The sequence below is a fragment of the Filobasidium floriforme genome, assembly GCF_021052385.1.
Source record: "Filobasidium floriforme strain CBS 6241 chromosome Unknown HD553scaffold_21, whole genome shotgun sequence".
NCBI lineage: Eukaryota > Fungi > Basidiomycota > Tremellomycetes > Filobasidiales > Filobasidiaceae > Filobasidium > Filobasidium floriforme.
In genome coordinates this window covers 630,735-644,680 of record NW_025763642.1, presented here as the reverse complement: position 1 = coordinate 644,680, position 13,946 = coordinate 630,735, and the positions used below count along the sequence as shown (strand labels likewise).

Sequence of the window (13,946 nt, the reverse complement as noted above, 5' to 3'; positions counted from 1 at the left end):
AGCCCGTTCCCAAACCCGTGCTGAGCGAACTGTGGCCTCAGGACCCCCGGTGCCATCGACTGGCTCCTGCTGCGCGAGACGTTGGCTTCCGCTCGGGGCGGCGAGTGCGGTCGGGGGTCTCGCTCGTAGAGACCTTGATCTTGTGCCGTGGATTCTCGTCGGTCGATCAGGTCAGGCCTGGCGTGTGAGAGGGGCGGGGAAGTGGGTGGAGAGGACGTGTCCGAGAACGTAGGGAAAGGCGAGGACGACGATTTGTACTTGTCCAACCATGATTCTTCAATGTGGGACGGCATCTCGTCGACGAGCTGTGGGGATAACGGTCGATAATAGGTTGGCAGACAAAGGAGATGTTGGCGTTGGCGATGGTGTGAATGGTTCGAGTGATGATAATGGCGGACGTAGGTTCAGGCGGGAAAAGGCGAACAGAGACAAGCAGAATCAGCCAACAGTGCGATGTTGAAACACAACCTCGACCCCAACCATATCTTCACGAAGCGAACACGATATCTCGACAACGGCAACGAAACCCGCCGGCGCCATCGCTATATTTTCGTTTAACCACAATCGCGACCGCCTCCCGACCAATTCTCTCTCACGACGATCATGGGCTCCACAATCTATCCTGAACACTCGATTCCGACACATCGACCGCTCAAATCTGTCATCGTCGATCGCCCTTTCCAGCGCAAACCTCGGTTTCGCAGACCTCACCACGACCTAGATCTCTCTCAGCCACGACCATGGCCGCGACGACCCGACCTGCCAGCCCCTCCTCCACCTCGACATCCCGGCAATCAAGTTCGCTACGCTTAGGTTGAATACCTCGATCTCGTCACCTCCTGCGCAACCCCCGTTGGAGACGAAAAGCTCGTCTCCTCGACTTTGACCAAACGCCGACTCCCGCTCAAAGATCATCTCGTCTGGTCGTAAGCAGACCGACGACCCTTTCGCCCAAACCCTCCAAAGAAGCCATCCATACGGTCTTCTTTCCCCAGATCCGAAACCCAAGACCGGGCATCTCTCCCCCTATTCTATCCAAAACCGGAACCTCCCCGTGTAACTTCGTCACATCCCGATAACCGAAACCCGAAAACACCAGGACCCAAGAACCCAGGGACCCAAGAACCCAAAACCCGAAAGCCAAGCAAAGGACTCACCCTCAAATCCCTCCCCCTAACGACATCCTGATTACCGAACCCGATCCCGATCCCTGAAAAACTGCTACTCCTCGTCCCTGGCAAGGGCATTAAACCCGTACTCGTCCCATCCTTTATAAGAGCTCCTCCAGCTCCAGCTCCAGCTCCAGCTCCATATGCATGTACATGTGCATGTGCGTGAGAGGGAAAGGGCCGAGTCTGATAACTCCCTGCTCCGTGGCTGTACCTATATTCTCCGGTCCCCGTGGCTCGAGAGCCGGTAATAGCAGGATCAGACCCGCGCAGACTTGTCGTTGTTGTTGTTGAGATCGAAGTTGTTGTTGAAGGTGTAGGACCGGAGGTTGGACCTGTGAACGATCCCCGATCCCCCAAAGCCAAAGCCTGAGACCCAGCCCCAGCCCCAGACCCGGACCCGGACCCAGACCCGGACTCGAGAGAGTAAGATGGGCCTAGGTTCATGCTCCCCCTGCTAGCTAACGTGTTCCTCAGTCCGCTCGGAGGGTTCCCTGGCGCGTTTCCGTAGCCGTAACGACCACCACCATTATTGCTATTGTTATTACTATTAGGTGGTATCGAAGATCCACCTCCGCCCGCCTGGAGACTAGTCGAGTTATGCGCCAAGGTGGGCGAACCCTGAGATTGAGTGCCGATGACCCCAAACCTCGCCGCGCTATTCTTCGAAGTAGACGAGCCTACCGAGTCTGGTGAATTTCCTCCGTACCCATGTCCGTTACCCTCCCCAGCCCCGGATTCTCTGATCAAGATCGCCTGCGCCATCGTCGTCGAGCCCGGTGAGCTCCCATAGACCTGTGCCTGCGCCTGTGATTGTGATTGTGCATTGGACTGGGATGTGGACGCCCGTCTGGTCTGATAAAACGGCGAGTGGGTTGCTGAGGATGACATTGCACGGATGGGGTACGGACGGGAGGTCGTCATAGACGGCGAGGAGGAGGAGATGGTGGTGGTGGTGGCTGTAGGGTGATGCATCTGGAAGAGCGGGTTCGATGAAGGTGGTGGTGGTGGTGGTGTGGTGGATGAGGACGAGGAGGATGGGTCCATGATAAACACACTCCGAGAAGCGAATAAGAGAGTTTACAGAGTAGTGTAGACCTGAAGAGGATGATAGGATAGAGTGCGTTGTACATCATCATCATGGCTCCTGATCAGCTGAGGCAGGAGGCAGGAGGTCGATCGAAACCAGCAAGACGCAACGGGGAAGGAGCGGGCGGAAGCAAATCTAGCTTCCACCCCGAGTGGGTGGGTGGAGGTCACCTAACAATATCGGCATGAACATGTTGTTGTTGTCGATCGACGTTTCATCAACTCCGACGCTGAGAGTAGACCTACTCGCTACTCGCCTGGCACGAAGACAGGCGGTAAATCTAATCGGGGGGGGGAGGGGGGGAGGGGCTAATCTGCGAGATCCGCTGTTGTCACCTCGAGGTCTCGAGAGCTACTGTGACCCATGACCGGGAGAAAGGCCTCATCCAAGTGTCCACAAATCGGATGTCGGAATCGCTGCTATCGCCGTCATAGGGTGTGCTGATTCAGTGACGATCTAGACAGCTAGAGATGCTCATGTATATGTATATATTATTAAATCATCAAGTGAATCAGACAGAGAGACAAACAACAACATGGTCACGGCGAGAGAGAGAAAAGAACAGAAGCGAGCGAGAAGTCTAGCGTAAACGTCCATCCGGTCGGCGGTCGACCACGTCCAAGATCCCGTACGTCCGTGACGTGCGCTTCAGGCTAGATGTCGCACCTCGCTCTGGTCCATATGGACGGATCTCCATATCGCAGGACCGTGTTCGACTCCGATGGCCAATGACTCGCGAGATGATGATGCTGATGTTGTCGATCGTGAGACGGATCGGATAGCGATAGCGATAGTTCGAGGTGGCACGAGAACGAGACGAGATGGGAATAGTGTCTGAACCGACTCGACTGGCGACTGGCCGGCGACTGGGGGTATATATGTGATTCGATTCGTGTAGGTTTGTGTCGTTATATTAATCGCTACGATGCGAAATGTAAGGGGCGGCTGGCGGGGGTCGATGATCCGAGAATTTAGGACATGTTACTAGAGTGTGTATGTGTCGCGACGATGCGATATGCGAGGGAAGGCTGGTGGGGGTCGATGATTTGATTGTTGAGGACCGAGTAGCGAGCCAGAGAAGAGGCGAGGAGAGACCTCAGCACCGGGTGCCAATGAATCGGCCGATGGCCTTTCGCTGCATCTCTCGAATCGTTTTGACTGGAAGTCCTGTGTACGCGCTGTCGTCGACAAGCAGACCCACGTCGAGGTTGTCGAAGCCGAAACGGTGGCACCACGTATCGAGAGTCACTCCACCAGCCCGACGGAGAGTACTCCTCTGAATGTTTACAAGAACACCGTCTTTATCTCTCAGAGATAACAGAGCAGTGTCCTTGTCGGTCCTTTCCAAATTCATGATTCGAGCTCTAGTGTTATAGACTAGAGCTCCAACCTCTTCAGAGGTTGCGAGGCCGTCGACCTTTGTGTTCAGTCTCTCCATCGAGGCCATAAGCTGTTCGAACTGGAGACGAGTGGGGAGCTCCTCATCGACCTTGCGAGACAATGCGTCGAACTGGGCTCGGCTCGGGAGGTTGTCGTACTGAACTCGGGTAGGAAGGTCATCCACCTTGCGAGACAATGCGTCGAACTGGGCTCGGCTCGGGAGGTTGTCGTACTGAACTCGGGTAGGAAGGTCATCCACCTTGCGAGACAATGCGTCGAACTGGGCTCGGCTCGGGAGGTCGTCGAACTGGGCTCGAGTCGGGAGAAGATCCACCTTATCCGAGAGGGTGGTAAGGGCCGCTTTCGTAGGGGCGAACAGGTTGATGTAGTTCGCAGCAAAATGATCGATTGCTCCCAAATGGTTGGGGTCGGGGAGGGGGATCGCGAAGGGGGGGTTGCCGGCCATGTTCGGATTTGACTTTCAGATTCGTCGGAAGAACGTGGCTAACGTGGAAGGTGTGTCGCTGTTATGATTGTTATGGTTATGATAGGGTTCGACGTCGACTATGTGGTTGATGGAATTGATGGATGATGATGAAAGGATGATTGGATCGATTCGACACCCCCCCCCTCCCCCCGTGTGTTGACGATTGAGAGAATCGCTCAAAGTGAATATTCACTTTTACCTGTGCGCCCGCAGCATATCATGACCCTCCTCCAAGCAGCATATTATATATTATTGTCATCATCCGTATATCCGTATGTCGTTGTGCATACATGATGATGGACCCGACCCGCACACGCTCAGCTTCAATTCTCCTGCCATCACACACACACACACATACAAACACGTACAGGTTCGCTCCGAAATGCTCCTCCTCTCACCGCTCCGATATCCGGCGCTCTCAACACGTAGCCTGGCATCACGAGCGCGTAACGTCATAAACAACTCCAGCTCATCACCATCAACATCAACGCTGCGAACTTACTCGTCCACCACGGACAACCTCAAAAAGGCCTTGTGGGACACTTTAGAGCATCCGGGGAGATTTGAAGGGACGACCGATCCCGGGTTAAGGATGTTGATCTTTGGGAAACCTGTCAGTACAAAGATCCACGTATCAGCCTGTGTTGCGTCGTGTGTAGTAGTAGCTGAACATATCGCGCTGCTCTCACATTCCGTATTTCATCAATTACATTCACATGCCCCTAACTTCATAACTCCTCCAAAAACTCCAACTTGGCCTGGTCTCGAACTGTGGAACCTCAATTTCGACCCTCAATCCTGGCAATTCCGATCGACATATGGCTGCGTACGTACACCACAGGGCTCGGGCAAAGGCACCCTCTCCGCCCGTCTGGTCCAAAAGTACGACCTCCATTTCATCTCGACCGGGGACGTTTTGCGTAAAGAGATCATGCAGGGGAGTGAGATCGGGAGGGAGGCCGAGGAGGTTGTCAAATCGGGAGGTGAGTTCGCGATAGCGGCTCTAGGTTGGGGATTGTTTGATTCTGGCTGATACCTTGATTGATCTTTGTATCGACGCAATTCTTGGTCATCTTTTCGTCCTCATCGCGCCCGGGATGTTTCTCTTCGTAGGCCTCGTCTCTGACGAACTCATGCTCAAGATCATTCAGAGCGAATTGGACAAGCTGCACGGCAAGGCGAGTCCTCCCTCCCTGTTCCCTTTCATCCCTTTCACTTGAAGTCACCCAACTCTGTCCCAAATCCTTTCAAACGACTTCCGACTCTATATCTTACATCGCTCACCCTATGACGTCTCACTCTTCTCCACCAATCAAATAGAGCTGGATCCTAGATGGCTTCCCCCGAACCCTGCGCCAAGCGGACCTGCTCGACTCGGCGCTCAACGCACAGGGCAGGCCGTTGAACATGATCATCCACCTGAGGGTACCGGATAGCGTGATCTTGCAGCGGATATCAGGCGAGTCTCCGAGTGTTGCGTGTGGGGCGAGTTTAGTTTGAAGAAGAAAGGCGTTCTCGAAAGCGGGTCTTGCACACGAGGCGAGATGTGCGAGACAGAGAGAGATGAAGACGGAAAGACCGCTAGGCTTGAGAGCTGACGAAAAGTTAGACTCGACGGCCTCGATGCGCTGGGCATCTTCGGCATTGTCCTATACGTCGGATTTAATACTAACCGGGATCTTTCCTTTTCCTCTTACGTTCATCTCTGGTCCCCTTCTTGCACAATATTTGGCTTCTGACCACCTTCCCAGCCCGCTGGGTCCACTTGCCCTCTGGGAGGACCTATTCGACCGTATTCAACGCACCCAAGGTCCCCGGGATGGACGATGTGACCGGAGAGCCGTTGACTCAGAGGCCGGATGATACGCCCGTCAGTCCGCATATGTCGCCTCACTACGATGTACACGATCAACTGATCATAGCCTCTTCTCTCCACCTGGACCTTCCGCAGGAAGTCTTCAACAAGCGTCTCTCGGCCTTTTACAAGTCGACCTCGCCGCTACTGACCTATTTCCAAGACTACCACGGACCCGAGTATCACGAGATTGCCGGTTCGACGAGTGACGAGGTCCGATTTGCCCGATCGTTCAATTATAACGCGCCGGACGGGGATAGTGACGATCGTGCTGCCTCTTCCTCCTCGCATGCTACCGATCGACCATCACAACGACATGACAATGACAATCTCGACAACAATAACGAATCATCATCATCGCCATCTCGACCCCGATCGCCGGACGACCCTGTCGACTCGGCGGACGCATGCCCGGTCGTACCGGAAACGTCGGCCAACGCATCATCGACCAACGTCGAAAAGATCTGGCCCCACCTCGAAGCCCTGGTGGACGAGTACCAAAGGTCCTTGCGACGTGGCGAGGGTGGGCGGAAGGCGTCCTCTCCGGAAGAGGTCGACGAGGTTCGACGGGAGGCGGACGATCTCAGGGATCCTGATGAGCCCGTCGACGTCAAGAGGGCCGGGGTCGAGAGCGGCAAGGCTTGAAAGGATGCCCGGGTGGCAGAGAGGGGCTGCGGGGTTTCTGGGTAACGAATCAGCGATTGTGAAGTCGGGTGTTGGGTGTTGTAAATCGAACCATCACGACCGTGATCTTTATCGGTCAGATTATCGATCGCATGGAGAGCGGAAAGAGAACACGCCCTGGCCTGACATGCGATCGGCGGTTTACGAGCTGGTGACGTCGTTAGGTGTCTTGTCAACCCCGATTGATAATATAGATAAAGACAAGACGTAGAGACGGGGAAACATGCTTGGAGTTTCGGACGGCCTTTTTTCCTTGCCGGATAGGGTGCTTCTCTCAATTCGGGTGAAACAATCGAGTCTGTACGATCTGTACATTATCATAAAGACCGCAGCAAGTCAACATCCTCGTCTTCTTTTCACCCCGGTCCTCCCAATCCTATCGATCCTGCCTGGCATTCCTTATAAACCCCCTCAACCCTTTGATTTCGAGGACCTCTCCGGGATTGTACAGTGGCGTGTCGGTATGGACATGTTGTGTTCCTCTCCAGATAGCAGAAAGGGAGATCAAAGAGTAACCGTTAAACGCTAACCTCCATCATAGCTGTCATACCCACAGACGCTCCCGCGACCCGCTACAGTAAGAAATTCGACACGATGTGGGGTCGACTCATATCGCGGCTTTCCATTGGACACTTGCTGCTGCTTTTCAATGACCCGTCCCTTGCCCAGCCTCAACCCACTGTCGAATTCCCTGCTCATCCATCCGCGATACAATACGCTCGCCACTCAGGCCGCATAGGCGTCTTTCCAGACGTGCTACTCCATTCATATCGCCAAAAGTTGCTTCTCCTCCCAAGCTCAATGTTCACGGTCTCTAGGAGTCGCCGCTCTGGATGCTTACGGGTTAGCCTCTTCCCAGCAGGACCCGGTTCACAGTTTTCATCCTTGATTAGCATCGCCCAGTAAAGTAACCCGCAAAATCCGCTGTGTGTATAGTTGACCAGGCGATCCTGCCAAAGAGGAGGAAGAGGTCATCCCTACTCATAAGAAAGCGACGACATCGGACTTGCCGCCATAGACCGTTCCGCAAGAGTGTGTTGACGTGGTATGCTACGCGTAATGAAACCGTTTTGACATCGATATTCAAAACAAGAAATTAGTCTGAAACACGCTCCCCTCCTCTCCGCGGGGCTTCTGGGTGCAGAGCGCCCTGCCCCATTTGCGGCCCCGTGCGGCACTCGCGTACGGCATGGATGGGACTGACGGCATTACTCTCGACGATGACGTTAATGGCGTCGCCCTGCCGCTGACACGCTGCTGCTGTCTTCGTGGTCGTTTGTCGGAACCGCGTGCGTCGCCCCCTTTCGCTGGGCTCCCTCCCTTTCTTTCGGTCGACACATTCCAGTCCAGCTCGTCCAGACCCATGTCCATCTCAATCCTACACATTCTCCTTCTTCACCTCTCTTAACCCCCCTTCTCGACCTCGGGAGGACAACACACATACACAAAACCACCTTCATTCCATCCCACACCTTCCTTCTCATCCCCTAACTCCTCTTCTTCATCTTCTCCTGCCTCCGTAGCCCATTCCGCATACCTCACCTCGTCGTCCTTTCCGACCCCTCCACCTCGAGGCTCGACCCGAAAAAACAAATACGCAAATACCAAACATCGATCGAGAAGCTAGAAGTCGAAGTGCATAAGGACTAGACCACGAGAACGAGGATGAGCGCAAAGAAACTCCAAAACAGGTTGTTTGGAGGTAAAAAGGAGGACAGGTTGGATACCGCGGGTAGTAATAGCAATCGGAGTGGGGACGCTTCCCCTTCGGACGACGCACCTACCCCGACGGCCACCAACCCCAACCCCGAATCCACCTTTAACTCCAGCTCCGGGTCGAACTCCAATTCGGATAGGTTGAAGATCAACATCCCTCCTCCGATCACCTCGCAACTCCAGGCTGAACAGAGGGAGAGTTTGCAAGGACGGGAGAAGGAGAGGTTAGTTAGTCTTCGCTAGTCTTCGCTATAGGACCGCTAGGACCGCTATCCCAAGTGCTCTTGAGTCAAGTCGAGAGTGCCATACGCTGATCCTTCATTCCTTTCGTCTCCCTACTTTACTTTACGTGACATCTATCTCCCTTCCGGCTTCCTATCTGGATTTCGACACACGATATACTGTGATCTCACGATCTCACGATCTCACGATCACGACTACGATTCCCTTGTCCTACACTACACTACAACGACGGAAACGCCTTTCGGCTGCTAAATTGGTCAAATCCACCTTCGAAAACATCTTTTACCGGTCTTGTTCTTGATTAACGACGATGTGGTAATCATCCCCACGACGATTTTCACCCGACAACATCAACGTCGACGTCAACAACGGCTCTAACCTCACACTCGACAATCTACGAAATTCACCAAATCGACCATTTACCCACGGACCACCTACCATCTACTACCTACCTACCTCCCTACCTACCTACCCACCCATCCGAATCCGCTCGTCCCGTCTCACTCGAACATAGCCTCCCTAAACGGCCCTCCCTCCAAAGCGGGAACGAGCAACATCAGCCGCACGACCAGAACAACAACAATGATTCTCGTGAGTGCCGCATCATCCCTCGGATTTGGAGCGATCGGGAAAACGAAAGCGAGTTGTGTTGGGAAGATGGAAAGCTGATTCTCCATCTCCTTGAATTCGGTTTTGGTTTCATTTCATCGTCGACGACGCTGGGTGTGTCATTTGGGATGACGATGACGATCGTGATGTTTCGATGTCGATGGCTCGGTTTCGGACCCGGTAGCCGCCCCGGCGAGCGATTCGGATACCCCTGGAACTCTTGGACCGGAGACGCAGGTCAGTCTCAGCCAATCGAAGTGCCCGTCGCTTGACGCTGTGTTGTTTGAGTGGTCTTCGGATGTGAGACTGATCCGTTCCTATCGTTATTCTTCCATTATTCTTGGTGACGCCTGAAACGACTCTTCACCTCGACAAAACGACAACACGAAACAACGACGCGCTCTCACACCTCGAGTAGACCCTCCGTGACCGCCTGATGGCGTCCATGGGTCCACGATACACCTCGGTGGAAGAGTACAGGTTGAACCAGTCGGACAGGTACGAGAAGCATTGGAAACGATGGGGTCCTTATGTTAGCGAACGACAATGGGTGAGTGTCGTCGGCGCTCCGTGTCCCCGTGTCACAGTATCCCTCGCTGGGGAGACACCAGGTCACGGAGAACGAATTTGTGTGGCGAGTCGGATGGCTAACGATGTTGCTCGATCGCCGCACAGGGAACGGTCAGGGAGGACTATTCTGCCGATGGAGATGCGTGGAACTCGTTCAACTTTGATCAGTCTAGGAGCAGGGCGTACCGATGGGGAGAAGATGGAATCGGAGGGATCTCGTAAGTCATCGGTCACCTTTTCTTGATTTCAGCCAACAGACGGCTGAACCGAGCGTGGGCATGTAGGGACAACCATCAGCGACTCTGCTTGACGCTCGGATTGTGGAACGGCAAGGACAAGATCCTGAAGGAAAGGTTGTTTGGTCTGACCGGTGGACAGTGTGAGTGACTCGCGGCCGGAATCGCGCAAGGCGATCCTCTGGGCTGACCTACAAACGGCTTGACAACCCGCAGCCAACCACGGAGAAGACGTCAAGGAGCTCTACTACTACCTCGACTCGACCCCGACCCACTCGTACATGAAGTTCCTCTACAAGTACCCCCAGAATGAATTCCCTTACGAAAAGCTCAAGCAAGAGTCGGCCCACCGAGGTCGTGATGTCAGCGAGTACGAGCTCTTGGATACGGATGTGTTTGACGAGGACCGATACTGGGACGTTTTTGTCGAGTATGCCAAGGACGAGCAACACGTCGATGGGATCTCGGTCAGGATCACCGCGTACAACCGTGGTCCGGACCCGGCCGACTTGCACATCCTCCCGCAAGTCTTCTTCCGAAACACCTGGTCCTGGCCCAAAGAGATGCCCAAGGACATGCCCGAGATGCACCAGTCGGCCGACGGCGTGATCGAGATCAACGAACCGACGATGGGAAAGCAGCACTTGTACTGTACGCCCTCTCCTGCACCCGCCGCGCCCGCCAAGGGAGGTGTCGTCATGGTAGACGGACCGAGCATCGTCCCGGACCTCTTGTTTACCGAGAACGAGACCAACTATGAGCGTCTGTATGGCGGCAAGAACAGGACGCCCTACGTCAAGGACGCATTCCACGACTACCTGATCCCGGCTCATCGACCTGCCGAGCCTACCACCCCAAGCTCTCAAAAAGCCGGCTTGCCCATGACCCCCAAGCGATCCAAGGCTAGCTTGCCCGGAGGCGCAGTCGTCGACGCCGAGGCGCAAGAACAGCAGGATGAGCAGGACGGGGACGGCGAGGGTACCCCTACCCACCCGACCGCACCTGCTCCTCCTCGACCGACGCACGAATCGGGCGGGAGGAAATTCGTCAACCCGGAACACACCGGTACCAAGGCCGCTGCTCACTACCACTTTACCCAGGTCCCGGGCAAAGGTGGATGTGTCGTCGTCAGGCTCAAGCTCACGCCCAAGGACCTCGAACAGGACGCGGCCATCAACGACGAGGAGCTGTTTGACGAGATTGTCGAGGACAGGCGGGTCGACGCCGACGAGTTTTACGGACGAGTCGCTCGAGGCCCCATCAGTGACGATCTGCGCAACGTCATGCGACAGGCCTTGAGTGGAATGTTGTGGTGCAAGCAGTACTACCAGTTTATCCAAAAGGAATGGATCGAGGGTGATCCAGGTCAGCCCGCCCCGCCTCCCGAGCGTAAACACGGTCGAAACAAAGAGTGGAAGCACATGTACATCAATGACATCCTGTCGATGCCCGACAAGTGGGAGTACCCCTGGTTCGCCACCTGGGACACTGCTTTCCACTGCATCCCGCTCGCCATGGTCGACCCGGCGTTTGCCAAGAAGCAGCTCGACCTGATGACCCGAGAGTGGTACATGAAGCCCGACGGCGCCTTGCCCGCGTACGAGTGGAACTTTAGCGACGTCAACCCGCCCGTCCACGCCTGGTCGACCTTCCGAGTATTCAAGATCGAGCGCAAGCTGTTCGGACGCGAGGATCTCGACTTCCTCGAGCGGGTCTTCCAGAAGCTATTGCTCAACTTTACCTGGTGGGTGAACCGAAAGGATTCCGGCGGCAACAACGTGTTCGAGGGTGGATTCTTGGGTCTCGACAATATCGGTCCTTTCAACCGATCCGAACCCCTGCCCACCGGTGGTACTCTGCGTCAATCCGATGGTACCGCCTGGATGGCTTTCTTCTGTCTCAACATGTTGAACATTGCTCTCGAGCTCGCCAAGCACAACCCGACGTACGAGGATATCGCTTCCAAGTTCTTCGAGCACTTCCTTTACATCTCCGACGCCATGACTTTCCCCGGTGCGGGCGACGAGCAACAGTCGCTCTGGAACGAGGAAGACGGCTTCTACTACGATGCCATCTCGTGGGGTGCCGGCAACTCGCAGCAGATCCCGGTCCGATCGATGGTCGGACTGATTCCCCTCTACGCCACGCTCACGCTCGAGCCTCAGGTGATCAAGAGGTTCCCCGGTTTCAAGAAGCGAATGGACTGGTTCATTCAGAACCGACCCGACATCTCGACCCGAAACATTGCCAGCATCCAGGCATCGGGTCGTGCCGATCGAAAGTTGCTCGCGCTCGCCAGCAAGGACCGACTCGTCAAGATCTTGGAAAAGATGCTCGACGAGTCCGAATTCCTGTCCGACTATGGTGTCCGATCCCTGTCGCTGTACCACTTGGAGAACCCATTCAACATGAACGTCAACGGGCAAGACTACAGCGTCGGATACTGGCCGGGAGACAGCAAGTCGGGCATGTTCGGTGGAAACTCGAACTGGCGTGGACCCATCTGGCTCGCCGTCAACTTTTTGCTCATCGAGTCGCTGCAGCGATTCTACCAGTACTACGGAGACGATTTGCAGGTCGAGTGCCCTACCGGGAGCGGCGATTACATGAACCTCGCCAATGTCGCCGAGGAGATCCAGCACAGGGTTAGTCGCCGTCCGGTGTGAGCGATCTTGGACATCAAAACTTATGCGTAGCGCTTTGCAGATCATTCACATCTTTGGCAAGGACGAAGAAGGTCGAAGGGCTTTCAACGGTGGCAACCCCAAGCTGTACGTCTTAACGTGTTGATGGAGCCGCAAACGGTCATGCTCACCTTCATGTCGTGGCGTACAGCAACCGAGACCCTCACTTTAGGGACTATTTGCAGTTCCACGAGTTCTTCCAGTAAGTCCAGGTGACGCGTTTAATACGCTGGGTGAAAGCCTTATTGACGATCTCTTCCTTGACAGCGGTAACGACGGACGTGGTCTCGGAGCGAGTCATCAGACTGGTTGTGAGTTGCAGATGGAAGGAAAGATGACGATGGTTTCGTGGCTGATATTCGACTCCTCAACTTTATAGGGACCGGATTGGTCGCTTGGTGCATCATGCAAACGTAAGTCGCTCCGATTGTATTCTATCCGCCATCGGAATCTAACGCTGACTTGACTTCACCTTCGACTGTTACTGTAGCGGAGAGACCTGTCGTCTACCCAAGACTCCCCGAAGTAGGCAGCTGCTCTTTCAAACCGTATAGAAACGGCCTATTGATTCTCATCGTCCTTGTTTCCTGCAGCTCCTCGATCGCTCGCCAAGCACTACTTTGACGAACAAGTCCAGACTCCTTCCGAAGTCGATGGCTCCTTGTACTCTGCGTCGGCCTACTCGGCTTACTCTGCCGCGGTTTCGTGAGTCCAAGTGTGACACACTAATACGACCATACCACATTGCTAACATGAACGGTCGACATGTAGGGAATACCCTGAGCCTGACGAGCTCTAAGCAGTCTGATCAGCGCCATCCCGGCCTCGAACGCATACCAAATCAACGCCCGCACATACCGAATTCCCTTTTGCGCAGAAACGATTTCCGATGGTCACTCTTGGTTGCATACAGTAGTCTTCCTGTCTCTCCGTGTCCGATCTCTGCTTTAATTTTCTCGGTAGCCTGTTCTCGTCTGTTTGAAACATTTAGACTTCTGCTTTTCTGAGATCATGTCCTGGGATACCTATTTAGTCATGACGACATGTGATGGACGTCATAGCGAACGATGATCGCAAGACGAAACACGAAGTAACGTCGCTTGGAACGGACGTTGGTCCGACTTGCGACGCGTGAGAAAGCGGTTGCCGGCCTCGGAACCTCGAAGTGTAGATTATACTCAGGAGAATGTTCATCAGACCTCACAACCTATGATCCAGGACTA

The 13,946-nt window shown here is 54.6% G+C and overlaps 3 protein-coding genes across 3 annotated transcripts; 2 read left to right on the top strand and 1 right to left on the bottom strand.

The window, feature by feature from the left end:
* Positions 1–3,024: 3,024 nt before the first annotated feature.
* Positions 3,025–4,295, bottom strand: HD553DRAFT_117920 (uncharacterized protein). Its single transcript, XM_046176466.1, has one exon. The coding sequence runs from the start codon at positions 4,103–4,105 to the stop codon at positions 3,356–3,358; it is 750 nt and encodes a 249-aa protein (XP_046034194.1). The 5' UTR covers positions 4,106–4,295; the 3' UTR covers positions 3,025–3,355.
* A 116-nt stretch (positions 4,296–4,411) lies between these two features.
* HD553DRAFT_317280 (adenylate kinase) lies at positions 4,412–6,997 on the top strand. The gene is made up of 6 exons (XM_046180742.1): positions 4,412–4,739; positions 4,968–5,109; positions 5,240–5,304; positions 5,447–5,585; positions 5,878–5,996; positions 6,078–6,997. The coding sequence occupies exons 1-6, from the start codon at positions 4,509–4,511 to the stop codon at positions 6,624–6,626; spliced, it is 1,245 nt and encodes a 414-aa protein (XP_046034193.1). The 5' UTR covers positions 4,412–4,508; the 3' UTR covers positions 6,627–6,997.
* Positions 6,998–8,055: 1,058 nt separating this feature from the next.
* HD553DRAFT_317279 (putative cytoplasm protein) lies at positions 8,056–13,894 on the top strand. Its single transcript, XM_046180741.1, has 14 exons — positions 8,056–8,605; positions 9,139–9,215; positions 9,418–9,470; positions 9,652–9,783; positions 9,909–10,021; positions 10,088–10,182; positions 10,256–12,684; positions 12,746–12,810; positions 12,875–12,925; positions 12,991–13,034; positions 13,103–13,136; positions 13,214–13,248; positions 13,317–13,428; positions 13,495–13,894. The coding sequence occupies exons 1-14, from the start codon at positions 8,331–8,333 to the stop codon at positions 13,520–13,522; spliced, it is 3,543 nt and encodes a 1,180-aa protein (XP_046034192.1). The 5' UTR covers positions 8,056–8,330; the 3' UTR covers positions 13,523–13,894.
* The last annotated feature ends 52 nt before the right edge of the window (positions 13,895–13,946 follow it).

What these genes read in the sequence shown, in the direction of transcription:
- HD553DRAFT_117920 (XM_046176466.1), bottom strand. Translation starts at nt 4,105, where the DNA reads ATGGCCGGCAACCCCCCCTTCGCGATCCCCCTCCCCGACCCCAACCAT.
- HD553DRAFT_317280 (XM_046180742.1), top strand. Translation starts at nt 4,509, where the DNA reads ATGCTCCTCCTCTCACCGCTCCGATATCCGGCGCTCTCAACACGTAGC. An exon ending in TGGACAAGCTGCACGGCAAG is followed by an intron (nt 5,305 to 5,446) that starts GCGAGTCCTCCC and finishes CCAATCAAATAG; the next exon opens with AGCTGGATCCTAGATGGCTT. An exon ending in GATCTTGCAGCGGATATCAG is followed by an intron (nt 5,586 to 5,877) that starts GCGAGTCTCCGA and finishes CCACCTTCCCAG; the next exon opens with CCCGCTGGGTCCACTTGCCC.
- HD553DRAFT_317279 (XM_046180741.1), top strand. Translation starts at nt 8,331, where the DNA reads ATGAGCGCAAAGAAACTCCAAAACAGGTTGTTTGGAGGTAAAAAGGAG. An exon ending in CTCTTGGACCGGAGACGCAG is followed by an intron (nt 9,471 to 9,651) that starts GTCAGTCTCAGC and finishes CACCTCGAGTAG; the next exon opens with ACCCTCCGTGACCGCCTGAT. An exon ending in CCGAGGAGATCCAGCACAGG is followed by an intron (nt 12,685 to 12,745) that starts GTTAGTCGCCGT and finishes AGCGCTTTGCAG; the next exon opens with ATCATTCACATCTTTGGCAA.